Genomic DNA, 19,446 nt, shown 5'->3' with positions numbered 1-19,446 from the left:
TAGGGAGTTGGAAAAAGGCCAAAGAAAAGCAAAAATAACAAAGAAGGGGTAGAAAATAAGAACTTAGATTGCAATTTTGTGGACAAAATAACCATATTTCAAATCTCGAGCCAAAGTTAAAGAAATGATTTGGGCTTGAGGAAAAAAAAGCCTATGGTGGTTATAATTTTCCATCATCATTTCTAAACAAAAAAGAACAGGGGCAAATAGAAAATTGCACCTAGAAATAGATAAGACATTTAATATTTCCTGAAAGAAAAAAAGCAATTAAAACAATAGTCTAGGCTAACAAGAGGTCGTGAAATGATTAGAACCCAGTAGTTAACTCATAGCTGATGTCCCTTCAACTAGCTTTCCATGCTGCCTGCTTTTTCCCCTTAGTCCTCTTCCACGTCTCTCTCTCCCATCTTCAAAATAGTTGGGTGGTCTATAAGCTTTTAAAAGCTGGCCTTCTAGCATAAAAATTGCTGCCTTTCAGTTTTTATTAACAAATAAAATTAATATTAGAAAATATATTATAAAATATTATTTAATATTAAAAAGATATTAGAAACAAATATGATTCTGTCTCTAGATTTATAGTTTTTAAAAGGTTTGTAATTTTGGCATAGTGGGACATATATAGTCCATGTGGCATAATAGATAGCCTTAGTAGAAATTCTGCTAAAAAAGAAATTATGCCCCAAATTCACCACTATATATTTGGAGAAGTACATAGAGTTCTAAATGCGAGAAAGTTTTTGAAATATCACAGATAGCACAAAGGTAAAAATACACATTTCAACTCAACTTTTGATCCTTAGCTAAGGGAAGGGAAGCTGACCTTAGGTAAAGGGAAGACAAGGAGACCATAGACAAAGATGGTCAATGGTGAACAAGTAATATTTGAGTAACCACTATGTATCAGGTATTTCACATATGCTTTCCTGGTAAATTTTACAACTTTAGGTTTAATTATCTCTATACTACACCTTTAATAAATAGAAATTATTTTCGTTTTACAGATGAGGAAACAGACTCAGAGAGGCAACTTGTCCAAGGTCCATAAGGTTATATACATATATACATGGCATAACAAGAACTCCACGCAGGCCTATCTAAAGTGTGTATTTCTTATCACTGTGGTTCACAGGTTTGACAATTATTAGGACTCTGATTTCCATTATTTCTCAAGAATTTGTACTGCTTTCTGCTGTCACTGTGGTTTTCAAGGAACCTCACTTTTGATGTAAGAGACAAACTGATTTAGTGTCTGTTAGCTTCCTAATTCAGAGGCAACTCCAGGTTTACATTTCTACTGCCTTTCTAAACCTAATTATTTTATAAAAAGTCAGCTTGCTTTTCTTGAATCCCTTTCCCCCCAACATTACTAATCAAGTTTAATTTTGAGATATCCATATTTTATAAGAGGACTCCCAGGACTACATACCTCATTTTCCTTTCTAGATTTATTCCTGCTTAGTTTCATAAGGGCACCTTTAATTTTGAATTTTTATAATATTTTCAAAGTTCATTGATAATGGCTTTCCAATTTCTTTAGGAGACTTGTATTGGAAGCTATCAGAGATGTTAAAATCAAATAGTTTTACCCAATTTTATCTGGCGTAACATGGACGTCAAGTTTAATATATGGCAACTTCTTTGTTTATTGAAATTGAATAATTAGCAAACATAATGGCGAAGATTATACAATAAATGATGTTTAAAATGGAGAAGTCAGATACTTATTGCTGCGGAGGTTATTCTTTACATTTTGGTAAGTGCAAAACTTCGTTTAACAATATTTTAGTATTTAATTTACTGAACAAAGGGCATTATCCTAAGTAACTTTAAATACTCTGAGGCATACAAATTTTAACAAAAATTCTTGAGATTTACTTCTAAGGAGTAAATCAGAGTACGTATTTTCCTGTGTGACACCCCCGAATGGGCGCATTCGTTCCGGATAAAAAGGAAACAGGTCTTTGGGGTTTGAGAGAAAGAAAAAATGGGAAGGGGGAGTTTATTTTCCAAGCCACAAGATGGGGAAAAATGTGTTCAGGGCACGTCAAAGAAAAGAGCCTGAATTTAAATGTTCCAAGTACATTTATCCCTCGCAACACTCCAGGCGAGCAGTAGAAATTTTTCTTAAGTGCGTTTGGTTTTTGTTAACATCCATCGGCAAAATCTCTCTTTCACAATACTGGGAGAGGCCTGTTTGTTCCTCCAGTCCCACTGCTGAAGTCTGGACAAAGTTTGAGAAACCCCAGGCACCTGCGGCTCTGACCGAAACCGGCGAAGAGCACAGCGGAGCGCGTCACTTCTTGACAGCTTTCCGTTTCCAGATCCCAGATCTTTTTGACCTGCAACGTGAACGTCCTGCTTCCGTGCCCCAGAAATAAGAGCTATCGTGGGGAGGGGAGACCTGGGTCTTCACCGACGCTTCGCAAAGGTGTGCGTCCGCACTACAGGGGCGGGCGGCTCCGGTTCTGTGCAGGCGGCTGCCGCCGGGCCCAAACACCGCAGAAACGAGGCTGGAGGCCGGGGCCCGCACGCGCGATCACCGCCCGCGTCCCCCCTCCCACCTCGCAGCCCGCGCCCGGCCGGAAGGGGGCGGGGCCTCGGGCCGGCGCGGCGAGGCCGGCCGCGGCGTGGGGTTGGGGGGGCTCCTCCGGGGCCCGGCCCGCAGCCGCGCGTTTCCGGCGCGCTCCCCCGCGTCCTGCGTCCTGTGGTCTCGTCCGCCCCCGCTGCCATGTTGGATTGTGCGGCCGCCACCGCCGCCGCCGCCGCCGCCGCCGCCGCCGAAGGAGGGTTGGAGGAGGAGTTGGGAGTTTAGCGCAGTCGCCGGAGTACGAGGACAACTACCATCCGGCCAGAGCCCGGCCGGGCGGGAGCGGGGAGCTTCCCTTTCTCTGCGCGGCCCGTCGTTGGCTCCTCCTTCCCGTGGCCGCCGCCTCCCCGCGCCCGAGGAGCTGCGAGATGCTGCGCCTCTGATTCCCCTCCTCCCACCCCTGTCACCGAGAGGGGAAAGAGCGCTCGCCTACTCGCGGGAGACGGCCCTGGACTCGCAACCCCGCCGGCGAAACCATGAGCTCCGGCCAGCAGCAGCCGCCGCCACCGCGGAGGGTCACCAATGTGGGGTCCTTGCTGCTCACCCCGCAGGAGAATGAGTCTCTCTTCACCTTCCTCGGCAAGAAATGTGTGGTCAGTGGCCGAGACCCGCGTCGCCGTCCCCGACGTTACCTCACGGGGTCGGGCTTGAGGGCCGGGAAGTGGGAGGGGGGAAGAAGGCGGGAGCGGCGCGGGGAGGGTCCGGCTGCCGGCCGGGCCTCCAGCCAGCCCGGCTCCCTGGGTATGGGCAGTGCGGGCCGGGGCGGGCGGACACCGCCTCCCGAAGCTGCCCGTGAGCAGGGAAGTGTCACCTCCGCAGCCGTGTCCTGGAACCCTGCCTGGCCGGGCCCGGGTCTGCGCCCTTGCTGCTGGCTCAAACTTTGCTCTCAGGCCGCAAGGGGATTTTATTCTTGCACGAGCTGCTCGATCTTAAAAACCGGGCCTCTGTACTGGCCCTCGCTTCACCTCCTGCTGCTTGATCCGGGGGTACCTTCTTTGACAATGGCAGAGGTCTCAGGAGTGGATAGGTCGGGGAATGAAGCCGAGATATGAATGAAGAGGACCAGAATGGGGTTTTTGATCCCCCTTTAGGATCCCAGGAGGGAATGAAGTCGAGTGTATCGGTTCAGAATGAGGGCAGGAAATGTTACTGCTCCCCATTGCAGAGAAACAGCCTTTATTTCTCCAGCAATCTCGCCCAGGCCTGGTTTCTGCTCTCCTCCCCACTGATTTTTTTTTTTTTTTCATTGGTGGGAGGAGGTGCTGCTCTCCCCACAACCATGCGCAGGGGAACCGCAATCTCTAGTAGGTCTTGGCCTTTGGGGGCCTGAGAGTGATTCTTAGGTTGGTGCTGTGCGGCCTGTTCCAACCCCAGATGGCCGGTTGGGAGCAGGCAGTTTGCTGTGGGAAGGGGAATGTGTGTTGTTGACGGAAGCATTCATTACATTGGCTGCTGGCACTTCTGGGGGTGGGGAGGTTCTGCTCTGTGGTGTAGGCCTTGTCAGGCTGCATCTCACTGCGGTAGCTGGGTTGAACTGTGGTTGAGTTTGTTGAAACGCTGTTTGGGTCTCTTTCTCCCCTCCTTACGTGGTAGCACCTGCACAGTATGTGTCACGGGAACCCAGGAAACCCCTACGAAGTGTCAACAGAGCAGTACCATTTTACAGCTTTTCTTAGTAGTGTTAAATATGTCAAACTAGGCTACATCTGCTTGTTTAAGAAGTTAGGATTAGACAGTTTCCGGAAAGTTACCCTGTGGGTTAATTGTTAACTTTATAGGAGTCAACCTTTTGTATCCTCTTGGAGATTGAATCATTGCATTTAATTCAGATGTGTTTCATATTTTACTGATTAGAAGAATGAAATAGGAGGACTGGCTTAAAACCAATATTTTAGGAAACAACTTTAAAGATAATCAAGTCCCCTCCCCACCCCCACCGCTTTTAAACAAACGAGAAAACTGAGCAGTGAACCCTAAGTCACACAGCAATTCAGTGATGTAACCAGAACTAGAAAACCAGGACTCCTGATGCCTAGTCTGTTGTACTTTCACTACATTATGTTGTTTTAGAAGGGTTTTTTTATTACTTGTTACTGATTTATTTCAAAAAGTGGTGCAAAAGGAATAATCACTTCTTTTTGATATAATTAGAGTGCAAGATTCTTAAAGCAGCACTAATTTTTGCATATTTTCAATTTAGGAAAATCTCCAGCTCTTTAAATGTTAACATTATCTGCAAATGAAAAAAAAAATTAAAATTTCACTGGTTTATTTTCATTTGCTATGTAGTCTATGTCAGAAAGGAAGTAGTTGTATTATGTTTTACATACCAGACACATTAACTTTAGGGAGGAAGGACATTACATTTAAACACGAGTACACTGACTAATTTCTCTATGCTTACCTGTAATGTTTACTGGTTTCAAAAAAATGAAAGATGTGAAAGAATACTGTGATTGAGAAAGATAGCCTTGCTTTCTGGTTAGCGTAAGTGGATTGCTGAATAAGCCATCAGTATTCAATGCTCTATATCTTTATGTCATCTATTATTAATCACCTTTATCTTTTGAATATGTCATTTAAAACCACATTCTTAAACAGTTTGAAATTATTGTGAAGGTTAACCTTAATATTTGAAGTCTCCAGTTACTTGAGAGTTAATTTTTTTGAACAATCCTTTTTTCTTCTTTGCTGACTATGCAGCTTTTTGTAGTTTAAAATAATAGTGAAATACATTATCTCATTAAAAAAATCAGCAATAACATTTACAAGACCAAATTTGTTAGGGAAGAAGTGTATTCAGAGCCCTACCTAAGAGTTCAAGGAATGAAACAGAAGTACTTATAGTCCCAGTTCTGGAGGAACTGCATTCCTTCTTTGACTCAACGTATATATGGAGTAAGTAAATGTTGAGGTCAAAATCAGGGTTGATGCCTACCCTCAAGGAGCTTTACTATGTCTCAGAAGGGAAACAAACTGATGAGTAAGTCAGTACTTCAGAGTGATGTGTAAGATGCTGCATTTCACAATGGAAAATGTCTTGGCTTTGTAGTCAGCACACCAGAGTTCAAACTTATTTGGTCACTTAGGACAAGTTTTGTTCTTGTTTTCTATTTTTTTTAACTTCCTGTGGTAGAATGGGTTTTCTTATTTCTAAAATAGGGATACTGTCTTGTGGGATGATTTTGTGGATTAGAAGGACCATATGTAAATATATAGATATTATTATTTTTGCAAAAGTTTAGGAGATTAAAAGAGGATGTGTTAAAATATTTTAGGATGGGTGATACCTGAATATTTAAGATTAGTATGCTCCCAGGTTGATGAGAGGAACGAAACAGCTTGGAAAGGTGGGGGCCTACTAGTAGTTTGTTATGGAGCAAGGAGGGTTTTCTGTTTGGGTTCTCAAATTTAGGTATGCATTAGAAACATTGTGGAGATTACAAATATTGCTAACCCGAATTCCTAGATAATATTCAGTGGGTCTGAGGGGGAACTTGGGCATTTCTGTTTTTAGCAAGCTTATGAAGTTTACTGTTTTCTGATAGGGTAATCTTGAAACATACTTGAAATGTTTATATGTTTCCCTTCAATCTTGGGTGTATATTTTGTGAGTTAAAGTTAAATTAAAACAAAGGGATTTTGGGGGGTTCTGTTTTGTCTTGTTTTGTTTTTTTGTTTGTTTTTTTTAGTACAGGCTCTAACCTGTTAAGATATCAGTGTGTATTTCACAGATGTAAGAGAGGGATACAGTTGAAGTATTGCACTAGTTAGTGCACAAGATCAGGGATGACTTTTAGAAAGTTGGGGAGAAAGGTGAAGGCACTGTAGAAGGTGGATTGAGGATTGTAAGAATGGAGACAAAGGAGATCAGGTAGGTGTTTAAGAGTAGTGCACATAAGATATGATGAGGGCCTAAATTAAGGCACTGCTGGTGGAAATTCCAGGACAATTAAAAAGTCTTTAGTAGGATTTCATCCCCTTTAGATTTAGTGGGTGAGGGAAGAGAATTAGGTTAAAGACAGGTACAACCACCAGCAGAAAAAGTATGCAGAAACCTGCATACTTTACTAAATGGAAATGTGCCTTATATTAGACTACAGGTTGGTGATTGGTTTCATGGAAGAGGTGCATCTTAAATCTATTTTGCCACAGTTTTAAAAAACAGATTTTGTGAAAGATGAGGTTTCACTTAAAGTTATATATAATAAATCAGTATATGTTACGTGCTTAAAAGAAATAGTTCTGATGCAATTCATTAGCTGGTAGTATTTTCTTAGAATAATTAAGAGTTAAAAAACAAGATTATCAGGTTTCGGGGTGCCTGGGTGGCTCAGTCGGTTAAGCATCTGCCTTCTGCTCAGGTCCTGGGATGGAGCCCTGTCTCAGGCTCCCTCCTCAGCAGGGGACCTGCTTTTCCCTCTCCTCCCCATTTGTGCTCTCTCGCTATCTCTGTCTCTTTCTCTCTCTCCAATAAATAAATAAAAATCTTTAAAAAAAAGATTATCAGGTCTTATTTTGTAGTTCTGTTGTACCGTGATTTAACTTACTTTCTTTTTTTTTTTTTTTTAAGATTTTTATTTATTTGCGAGAGAGAGAATGAGAGACAGAGAGCATGAGAGGGAGGAGGGTCAGAGGGAGAAGCAGACTCCCTGCTGAGCAGGGAGCCTGATGCGGGACCGATCCCGGGACTCCGGGATCATGACCTGAGCCGAAGGCAGTTGCTTAACCAACTGAGCCACCCAGGCGCCCCTTACTTTCTACAGAGTATATGCTGTCTTCCCAAGTGAAGTTTAATATATATAGTCCTGAAAAAGAAATAAGGATTGGGAAAAATAAAATCTCATACTAGCTCTCTATAACCATCTTTGGTCCAAATGGGTTGAGGTTAGTAATGTTGACTGCTACTTGTTTCTGCCATGCTCACCTGGTTTGTTTCAAGAATTAGTGGTGCTTAAGAAGCCATTTTTATTAACCATCTTCATTTCTTTTGATTCCTCAGTACTTGTCTTAACTTGCTTATATTCCTTTGTTAGTTTTTTGGTTTGTTTTCTCACCCTATATATAATTCTGGGAGATTAGACCTTATGTCTATGTAATTTTCTATACTTTTTATAACATCTAGCATACAGATCACTGAATACTTATTAATTATAATTTGCTAACTCTTTTATTCCTTAGGAGTTCATTTAGCATTTCTCATTGCTCAATCAGGTTGTTAAAATCTTCAGTTTCTGATGCAGTTTGTATTTGGACTTAAGTCTTCCTTTATTAGAACAAAATGATTTAAGTCAGATGCTGAATACAGGTGGTAACAGTAGCTGTCCAACAGTTACTTTGTTTCTGTTCTAAATTCTTAAATAGGTTTACAGGGAGAGGTCCCTAGATGGATCATTGTTTTGATTAGGGCCTGAATTAAGGCAGCACTGGTGGGAAGTTAGGGCTGAGAATGTATTTCACCTTGAGTATGGAAAGAGAAAAAAGGTTAATATTTATGGGATTTGGAATATACAAAGCAGAGAAGGCAGCCTCGTCTAGTATAGAGGAAAAAGGTGAGTAAAAGTGTGTGTCATATGGGATAAACTATAAGTATAGGAGGAGATTTAGAAGAATCTAGCAGATTTGGGTTATAAATCCTATTTCTTGTTATTCTTAGCTTATAGGCAAATTTCTTAGCCAATATGAGCCTTAATGTCTAGATTTGTAAAATGGGCTTACTCAAGGATTTCGAGAATAATGCTATAATGTATGTATAGCACTTGGAGTACCTGCCACTTCTGAAGTGTTCTGGCTGTTTGGAGAAGCATGTGAAAGAAGGTAAAGAAGATTTTTAAAAAGTTTTTGTTTAAGTGTTAGATTCAACAGTTATAGTGAACTGACTTGGTCATTTTAGAGACTGATTCAAAGTTGAGGTATAAAAGCAGATATAGGTAATTAATTGAAAAGTTAATCTGTCTAAGAGTTTATAGAACCCAGCATTAATACAGAGGTCACTTTCACTGTAAAGATTTTGGAAGCAAAACAACTTCATAGTCATATATATCGTTAACTGTAAATGTAACTCTTATTGGTGTATTACTGAGCAGTCTAGTACTTTTAAGTGATTATGTATTATTTAGTAACTAGAAGATGTTTGGTGTATTTAACTTTATTCATAAATATATGTAACAGAAATATATCCTGTTTTTATTTATCATATCATATCTATTGTATCTATATGTGTATTCTTAGTAGTGGAGGATTAATGACTATAATATCAATATAGGAGAATGAAATTCATTAGACAACATTAGTTTCACTTTGGAGTTAATGTGTTATAGAGGAATTGTGACCCTTTTTTAAACCAAATAATTGGGTTTAGAGTAATATTGAAGAGGCAAATCTAGAAAAGCCCCCTTTAGAAGATGGAATCAAATGAAAGATTTGTAGTAACTTCATAGTTCAATTACTATGGATTTCTGTTAGTTTTCTTGGTTTCTCAGTTTCCTTGGCCCCTTGGTTCCTCTGCCATAGTGTTTTTTTTTAATAACATAAGTTTAGCTATTTTTATTTTATTTTTTTAAAGATTTTATTTATTTCACAGAGAGACACAGAGAGGGAGGGAACACAAGCAGGGGGAGTGGGAGAGGGAGAAGCAGGCCTCCTGCCGAGCAGGGAGCCCAATGCGGGGCTCCATCCCAGGACCCTGGGACCATCACCTGAGCCGAAGGCAGACGCTTAATGACTGAGCTGCCTAGGTGCCCTGCCATAGTGATTTTTTAAACTTATTTTTGACTTGTTTTGAAGATTACTGTAGAAATCTGTCTTTGTAAAGGGGTGCTCATTAAACACCAGATAAATTCAAACAAAAGGGAAATATGAAAGATACCTAGGAATATAAAATGCTGTTAAAAATGATATGAGGAGTGGGGCGCCTGGGTGGCTCAGTCGTTAAGCGTCTGCCTTCAGCTCGGGTCATGATCCCAGGGTCCTGGGATCGAGCCCCGCATCGGGCTCCCTGCTCCGCGGGAAGCCTGCTTCTCCGTCTCCCACTCCCACTGCTTGTGTTCCCTCTCTCGCTGTCAAATAAATAAAATCTTAAAAAAAAAAAAAATGATATGAGGAGGTCAAAATTATCATAAGCCAAATATATAGTAACCTTTGGACAATGAAATATTTTTCAAGTTTCATTTTAAAGTTAAATTTTATATTAGATTTGGAGAAGCTAAAACTCTTTAGTATTTTTAATTATTAAGATAGAGGTGAAGTTGTTTATTTATCATGTCTTTGGTTCCAAAATAAAAAATTTTAAGTGAAATTGTCCCTCTACTATTATGAATATTTTTGTTGCCATAAAATATTAGAGGATCCTTAAATGCCTAAGAAGTTTTCATTATAGTAAAGGTGCTGATTGATTTGTATGTAATGCATAAAGCTAGTTAGAAACCCAGATGATTTCCTATGTTTTTATTAATGAAATGTCATCATGATCAAGTACTGAGGACTTACTGAGAACATAACATCCTCTCAGTATCTTGGAATACGTGAAAGGAGTAAGGAAGATTTAGTCCTTACACCTTAGCTGGGGAAGACAAAAATCATGCACAAAAAGATGTGTTTCACAAGCCAGCACATAATAAAGATTTAAATAATAGGAAAGATAGATAGATTACAGTGGGATTTGGTACATCCTTGTGGGGCTTGAATATGAGGACTTCAATGGTCAGGAACAAGGAAGCAGCTCAGTTCAAGTAGAGGGAAATGTGTAAGTTTAGAGTAGAAAATTTGCATGGAGTACTAGGAAATATTGAATAGACTGGCTTGGCTAGAAATGAGAATGATATTTGCTTGAGAACATAACGAATGATAAGTTTGAAGGGTAAATTGAGGCCAGATTTTGGAAGACCTTGACCTTCAGACTTAGAGGTTGAGCTTTAGTCCTTAAGTAGTAAAGGGTCAGAAAGATTTTTGATTCAAAAAGTGTCAAGCTAGAAGGATCTAGAGATGGGGAAAACTAGAAATTACATTCATAATGGAAATAATTCAGTAATGGTTTAAAGTTTAGTAAACATTTTCATATTCATTATCTTAGCTGACCTGGCCTGGCTAAAGAACCTGAATTGTAGCAGCATCTGGAACAAAAAAAGGGTTATGAGGTATAGTAAATCCATGGTCTTTGTGTACATGGCAGACACCACTATCACTCATAGCATTTTTTCCTACTATGTCCAGATATGGTCTCTGAATACTCAGCATATCCCTACAGGCAGCCACTACCAATCAGTCCAAGTTCACATAGATGAAATCTAGTTGCTATGCCAAGGCTATATAATAGAAATGTTGTGAAGAAAAAATTGGCAATATTTAGTTGGCTGTGCGAATTGCAGATAACAACAGAAACTCCTGATAGTAGGAATTGTAGGAGTAGAGCTTTTGGAATCCTTTACAGAGTGTTGATTATTGAGGCCTTGGGAGTGAATTCCATCTACGAAGGTGTTGGTGCGGGTCAGGATTACAGAGGGAAGTAGTCTAACCCATATTTGACTTGGCCGGTATTTGAGAAGGGTGGATTTCAGTGAGGAGTTGGAGGGGGAGAAAGATGTTCTCTTTAATTTATCTGAAAAATGATATACATGCTGTTCTGAAACAATTTTTCACTTATATTAATATATCTTTCATATGTTTCCATGTTTGTTTATATCTGTTGCATCCTTCTTATTACTACATCCTCTGTTTCGTGAGTTTCTTGTAACTTACTGTAACTGTTGATAGGTATATTAGTTTTCTGGGGCTACCATAATGAAGTATCACAAACTGCGTAGCTTAAAAGGCAAATTTATTCTTGCTCACTTTGGAGGCTAGCAGTCAGATCAAGGTGTTAGCAGGGTTGGTTCCTTTTGGAGGCACTGAGAGAATTTGTGCCATGCCTCTCTCCTAGCTTCTGGCATTGCTGGCAATCCTTGATGTTCCCTGTTTTAGAGATTCATGACTCTAATCTCTATCTATGTAATCACATGGTGTTCTCTACCTGTCTGTGTTTTCTCTTTCAAGGACACCAGTTATTGGATTAATGTCAGTCCTAATGACCTCATTTTAACGTGGTTTTGTTTGCAAAGCCATTCTTTCAAAGTAAGGTCCATTCGTAGATACAGGTGTTAGAACTTCAATATATCTTTTAAGGAGACATAATTCAGTCCTGAACAATAGGTATTTTTTTACTTTCCAAGTTTTTGCTTTTAGAAAAAGTGCTATAAGGGACACCCAGGTGGCTCAGTCAATTAAGCATCTGCCTTCAACTCAGGTCGTGATCTCAGGGTCCTGGGATCAAGCCCCACATCAGGCTCCCTGCTCAGTGGGGAGCCTGCTTCTCCCTCTGCCTGCTGCTCCCCCTGCTTGTGCGCTCTCTCTCTGACAAATAAATAAGATCTTAAAAAAAAAGAAAAAGTGCTATAGTGAACATCCAAGTACATGTTTTTGTGTATCCTTTCTAAACTAATTCTATGGAATGAATTCTAAGAAATGAAGTCAGAGGACATGAACATTAAAAGTATTGGGGCGCCCGGGTGGCTCAGTCGGTTAAGTGTCTGCCTTCAGCTCAGGTCATGATCTCAGGGTTCTGGGATCAAGCCCCACATCGGGCTGCCTGCTTCTCCCTCTCCCTCTGCCTGCTGCTCCCCCTGCTTGTGCTCACTCTCTCTCTCTCTGTCAAATGAATAAATAAAATCTTTAAAAAAAATTAATATATACTGCTGTTTAGAAACAACAACTACAAAGCGTTTCTAAACTCCATATATTCTCATCAACACTAGGATTGCAAAATCATTTCCATTTTGACAGGTTTTTTTTTTTTTTTTTTTAAGATTTTACTTATTTATTTGACAGACACAGTGAGAGAGGGAACACAAGCAGGGGGAGTGGGAGAGGGAGAAGCAGGCTTCCCACCGAGCAGGGAGCCCGATACGGGGCTCAATCCCAGGACCCTGGGATCATGACCTGAGCCAAAGGCAGACACTTAATGACTGAGCCACCCAGGCGTCCCTCCATTTTGACAGTTTTACTGGTCAAAAAAAATCTTGTTTGATTTGTAGTTTTTAGTGAAGTTAAATATCTTTTCATGTCTGTTATTGATATTTCTTCTGTGAATTATTTGTTCTTGTCTTTAGACCATTTTTTTCTGTGGGGTTGTTTTTTTTCTTAGTTATTTGAAGAATTCTTTAGGGATAGTTACTGTATATTACAGTATTTTTTTTTGACACTTCGTCATTTATCTTTTGACAGAAGTATACTTGGTGTTTCTGGTCATTGCATGGGATTCAAAGTTTTGTACAGTTTGATATAATAATCATCCTATTATATCAACTTTTTATTTAATACTGTCCTAGCTTAGAATTACAAAAATATTTACTCAATTTTCTTAGTATTTTTATGGTGAACATCTTATCTTTAATCTTTCTGGAAATGACTTTGGAAAATGAATATAGTAGAAATCCAGCTTTATATTTTTACAAATGGCTAGTTGTCCCAGTACCATTTATTGAACAATTTTTTCTCTCATCTATTTGAAATGCGACCTTTATTATTTACTAAATTTCCAGATGTACTTACTTACATGTAGTTCTGCATTCTGTTCGATTTATTTCATTTGTTTGTTTCTTTGCCTGTTACAGAATTTTAGTGAATGTAGCTTTATAATGATGGTACAGTTTGATTATCATTAAGTCCCTCATTACTCTCCTTTTCAGTATCTTCTGGCTATTTTTATGTGCCTGTGCTTTGTATTTTTTCAGGACTTACCTCCCACCTCTGTCCCTCACCAGACAATATTTGCTTTGATTTGGAATAGTATTGAATTTGTAGATTAATTTAGGAAGAATTGACATATTGTGGCTTCCCATTGGAAAGCAAGTCTCTTTTATTTACTATTTAGTTCTTATTTCATTCTGTAGTTTTATAATTTTCTTATCATATGTATTAGCCATTTAAAGTTGTTTTAGAGTGCAAAAGTAATATCCACTTACACTATTGTTTAAAATATACACACACACAATGCACTATCTAGTGTCAAAAGTTAAAATACCCTTTTACCTCTCTAAGCCTCCAATACAATTAGGCTTCATATAAAGCTCTTACGGTTTGATCTGACTGTTTCCCTTTTTTTCTTCACTTTTACATGCATTCAATGCTATAAATTTCTCTCTAATCACTGCTTATGCTTCATGCCACAAATTTTGGTAAGTTTATTTTCATTTTCATTTAATTCCAAATTATTTTTTAAATTTCTCAAGACCTGGGGCGCCTGGGTGGCTCAGTTGTTTAAGCGTCTGCCTTTGACTCGGGTTGTGGTCCCAGGGTCCTGGGATCGAACCCCCGTGTGGGGGCTCCCTGCTCAGCGGGGAGTCTGCTTCTCCCTCTCCCTCTGGCCCTCCCCACCACTCATGTGCTCTCTCTCTCTCTGCTCTGTCTCTCAAATAAATAAATAAATAAATTTTAAAAAAATTTCTCAAGACCTTTTTAACCCCTGTTATTTAGCAGTATGTTTAACTTCAAATATTTTGAAAATTTCTTTTATTGATTTTTACATTGTTGTCTGAGAACATACTTTGCATGATTTCTGTTCTTTTATTTTTTAATTTTTACTTTTTTAAAGATTTTATTAATTTGAGAGAGCTCCTGAGCGGGGGTGGGGGAGAGAGAAGCAGACTCCCTGCTGAGCAGAGAGCCCTACGAGGGGCTCAATCCCAGGACCCAGGGATCATGGCCTGAGCCAAAGGCAGATGCTTAACTGACTGAGCCACCCAGGCGCCCCTCTCTTCTTTTAAATTTAAGTTGCATTTTATGGCCCAGAATTGTGTCTCTCTTGGTGATTATTCCATATGGACCTGAAAAGAATGTGTATTTTGCTGTTGAATGAAGTATTCTATAAATGTGAACTAGATCCAGCTTATTGATGAATAGTGTTGAGTCTTCACTGATTTTCTGCCTGCTAGATCTGTCAATTATGGATTGAATAGTGTTGGAGTCTCCAGCTTAAATAGTGGATTCATCTATTTCTTCTTGCAGTTCTGTCAGCTTTTGCCTCATGTATTTTGATGCTCTTTTGTTAAATACAGACATATTAAGTATTGTTATATTTTCCTGGAGAAGTGGTCTCCTTATCATTATGTAATATTCCTCTTCATTCCCCATAATTTTCCTTGCCCTGAAGCATGCTTTGCCCAAAATTAATATAGCTACTCCAGGTTTCTTTCATTTAGTGTTAGCATAGTATATTTTTCTCTCTTTGCTTTTAATTATCTGTGTCTTTATAATTAAAATGGTTTTTTAATTATAAACCAACAGTATATACTTGGCTCTATTTTTTAATCCACTCTCACAGTCACTGTCTTTTAATTAGTATATTTAGAGCATTTACATTTAAAGTGATTATTGATAATAATTGGATTAATATCCACTATATTGTTATTTTCTCTTTGTTGCCCTTGTTTTTTGTTTCTTTTTTCTCTTCCACTCTTCTTCTGCTTTGTGTTTCTTTTTAAGTTATTTATTTATTTATTTATTATTTATTTTAGAGAGGGAGCATGTGCACATGTGAGTGGGGGGGAAGGGTATAGGGAGAAGTAGAGAGAAACTGAAGTAGCCGCTGGGCTCAGCTCAGAGCCCAACGTGGGGCTTGATATTAGGACTGCCAGATCATGCCCTGCGCTGAAACCAGGAGTCGAGGGCTTAACTGACTGAGCTACCCAGGCGCCCCAAGCTTTGGTTGGTTTTAATTGAGCATTTTATATGATTCCATTTTCTTTCCTCTCAACATATCAATTATATTTCTTAAAAAAATTTTTTTAGTGGTTTTCCTACCTCGTGCAGTATACATTTACAGTCAGTCTAAACCCAGTATCAAATAATACTGTTGCCTCATGGGTAATATAAGTACTTTATAACAGAGTACTCCCAGTTCTTCCATGTCATCCCTTATAACATTGCTTTCATTCATTTCACTGATCTATAAGCCATAATCACTGAATACATTGTTGCTGTTACCTGTTAGATAAAAATAAAAAATTTTATTTAACCTTTATTTATTCCTTTTCTAACACTTTTCTTTCAAGTATATTCAGGTTTCTGACTTTTATCATTTGCTTCACTCTTAAGAATTTTTAATACTTACTGCATGTAGGCTTCTTGTCTAGTGGGAACAAATTCAATTTCAGTTTGTCTTAAAAAGTACTTATCTACTTTTGAGGATAATTTTGCTGGATACAGAATTGTGGGTTTTTCTTTTAGCACTTTAAATATTTTATGCCACTCTCTTGTTTGTGTGGCTTCTGAAGAGACATTTGATGCAATTCTTACTTCCAGTAGGAGCAGAAAATTCCTCCAATAGGAATTCTTAGGTTTACTTAAAAGTATACTGAATGAATCCTTAATTTTTCAAGTCTGTGTTTGATACATCTAATGATTATGATCTTTTTCTTATTTTTTAGAACTCAGAGAAGTTTCTAAAGCAGAAGTTATTTTAATTCTTTATTTGATTAAACATACTCTGAATAATCTTTTTTTTTTTTTTTTTTTGAGAGAGAGAGAATGAGAGACAGAGAGCATGAGAGGGAGGAGGGTCAGAGGGAGAAGCAGACTCCCTGCCGAGCAGGGAGCCCGATGCGGGACTCGATCCCGGGACTCCAGGATCATGACCTGAGCCGAAGGCAGTCGCTTAACCAACTGAGCCACCCAGGCGCCCCCCATACTCTGAATAATCTTAATCTCACTTTAAAAGACCTCAAAATAGGGGAGACGAACCGTGAGAGACTATGGACTCTGAAAAACAAACTGAGGGTTCTAGAGGGGAGGGGGGTGGGAGGATGGGTTAGCCTGGTGATGGGTATTGAAGAGGGCACGTTCTGCATGGAGCACTGGGTGTTATACGCAAACAATGAATCATGGAACACTACATCAAAAACTAATGATGTAATGTATGGTGATTAACATAACATAATAATAAAAAAATGACCTCAAAATAATGTTCATAGTATATAGCTAATCAGTTAATATTTATTGAATTTAACCATCAGGAATTCACTAATAAAACATTTGAAGGGGCACCTGGGTGGCTCAGTTGGTTAAGCGACTGCCTTCAGCTCAGGTCATGATCCTGGAGTCCCAGGATCGAGTCCCGCATCGGGCTCCCTGCTCAGCAGGGAGTCTGCTTCTCCCTCTGACCCTCCCCCTCTCATGCTCTCTCTCTCTCTCTCTCTCATTCTCTCTCTCAAATAAATAAATAAAATCTTTAAAAAAAAAAGTGGAAATCAGGGAATTGGCTTTATGCGTACACCCACCTATATACTGAAAGACTGTTAGTGCTCCATTTTTATTTAATTTTTGTATTGTATCTTTCTTCCATGAGCTCAGACCAACCTGTTCATTTCTAAAAACAGAATTTTCCACAGAATGCTAGGAAACAGTTTGAATAACTCAAAAAACTATGTAATATTCAGGTGTAAGACTTTGGGAAAAGTCAAGTGACTGATTATTTGAAAAATGACTTTGCCTTTTCATTAAAAATACAGTGCTTATTACAAAGATGAAGACCTTCACTGTCTGATAACATACCTGGTAACCATTAGCCACATGTGTCTGTTGAGCACTTGAGGTATTACTAGTTAAATTGAGATGTGCAGTAACTGTGAGATACACACTGGATTTCTAAGACTTAGTACCAAAAAGAATGCAAAATATTTCACTAAGATTTTAATATTGGGATGCCTGGCTGGCTCAGTCAGAAGAGCATGTGACTCTTGATCTCGGGGTCATGAGCTCAAGCCCCACGTTGGGTGTAAAGATTGCTTAAATAAGTAAACTTTAAAAAAAGATTTTAATATTGATTACATGCTGAAATGATAGTTTAAGAAATATATTCAGTTAAATAAAATTTATTAAAATTAATTTCATCTACTTTTTATTTACATATTGGCCACTAGAAAATCTGAAATTGCTTATATGATTCACATTATATTTTTACTGGGCAGTGCAGACTTAAGCAGTTCACAAGGTAATAATGAGAAAAATGGAAAATCATCTATAAACCCCATCACCCAGAAATAACTCTTATTAATGTTTTTGTGTATATTCTTCTAGGTTTTGTTTTTCATGAATTAGTGAATGATAAATAAAAACGTGTACTTAATCTCAACAGACGCCCCCAGACAAATATAGATGTTAATTTTTTATTGACATTGTTTCATGTCAGTAAGTATATTGTTTTCAGTGGATGGACACATTATAGAAGATTGACCAATTTCCGAGAGATAGACAGTTAATTTTCTCTTTTCTTTTTATTCTTCCTAACATTCTTCCTAACATTTGTGTGTGTATACATATATTCCATCTATCTTCACAGACTTGATCTGTTATTTTACTATGATAATTTCAAAGAAATAGAATTGCTTAAAGAGATAAGCACATTTAAAATTTGACTTTATCAAATTACACTGTCCTTGTACCTTTTATTATGATACTCTAGTGTGTTCTTTGTAGTTCTTGAAAGTGCCCATTTGCTATATAGCCCTACTTATGGAACCATTAATACTAAGTAACATTAAACAAATATAAATAGCAATAAATTTTTAAATTTAATTCCATGAAAATGTTTTGATTTCTTTCTTTTTTTTTCTTTTTTTAAAGAGAGAGAATGAGAGAGAGAGCACATGAGAGGGGGGAGGGTCAGAGGGAGAAGCAGACTCCCCGCCAAGCAGGGAGCCCGATGCGGGATTCGATCCCGGGACTCCAGGATCATGACCTGAGCTGAAGGCAGTCGCTTAACCAACTGAGCCACCCAGGCGCCCCTGTTTTGATTTCTTAAATGTGATTTTCCTGAGTCCTGGATATGATTTTTCTTAAGTATTAGAGATTTTTCAATTTTAAAATGAAAGTGAATGAATTGACAATAAAGTATGGAAAGAGTCCATATGTCCATCAGCTGATGAATGGATAAAGAAGAAATGGTGTATAGATATACAATGGAATATTACTCAGCCATCAAAAAAAATGAAATCTTGCCATTTGCAATGACATGGATGAAGCTAGAGTGTATTATGCTAAGCAAAATAAGTCAGAGAAAGACAAATACCATATGATTTCACTCATATGTAGAATTTAAGAAACAAAACATGAACAGAGGGGAAGGAAAGGAAAAATAAAATAAGATAAAAATAGAGAGGGAGCAAACCATAAGAGACTCTTAACTATAGAGAACAAACTGAGGGTAGAGGGAAGGAGGGTGGAGGGATGGGGTAAATGGGTGATGGGCATTAAGGAGGGCACTTGTGATGAGCACTGGGTGTTATACGTAAGTGATGAATCACTAGATTCTATTCCTGAAACACATACTACACTCTATATTAACTAATTTTAATCTAAATAAAATCTTGGGGAAAAAAATATAAAATGAAAGTGAATGAATGAGAAGATAAATGTAACAAAGTTTTATGTATCTCCCTTGTAAAGTAAGATATTATGGTTTTTTTCTCAAATAAAGCAAGTAAGAAGTTTGTGTTACTATTTATTACTAACAACTTTCCCCTTATTTTATCTAGCCACCTTGCAAACAAGTTTATGTCAAGCATAAGTAATTAATTTGGTAGTATGTTTTTAAAACTCATCACAGTAAGGTATTTTTCACTTTTAAAACAATTGAGGTATAGTTTACATACAATAAAACACACAGATTTATATACTTAATTTTTATATACCTAAATACTAAAATTGATGAATTTTGACATGTGATACACTTGTGTAACCAGCACCCAAAAAAAACAAAGAAGAATATCTCTAACACCTTATAAAGTTTCCTATGTCTCTATCGAACTAATTACTTTCTAATTCTT

General features: G+C 38.4%; 1 protein-coding gene across 1 annotated transcript in view; it reads left to right on the top strand.

The window, feature by feature from the left end:
- The first annotated feature begins 2,712 nt into the window (after positions 1-2,712).
- WASL (WASP like actin nucleation promoting factor) overlaps positions 2,713-19,446 on the top strand; it is a 68,069-nt gene continuing 51,335 nt past the window's right edge. The window contains exon 1 of the mRNA XM_035021031.1: positions 2,713-3,183. Within this exon, the coding sequence (XP_034876922.1) occupies positions 3,067-3,183 (117 nt within the window). The 5' untranslated portion in view covers positions 2,713-3,066. The remainder of the gene's footprint in view (positions 3,184-19,446) is intronic.

Source organism: Mirounga leonina, unplaced genomic scaffold (genome assembly GCF_011800145.1).
Source record: "Mirounga leonina isolate KUSES-001 unplaced genomic scaffold, KU_Mleo_1.0 Mir_174, whole genome shotgun sequence".
NCBI lineage: Eukaryota > Metazoa > Chordata > Mammalia > Carnivora > Phocidae > Mirounga > Mirounga leonina.
Note: the sequence above shows the minus strand (reverse complement) of the source record. Positions and strands in the feature narration are given on the sequence as shown.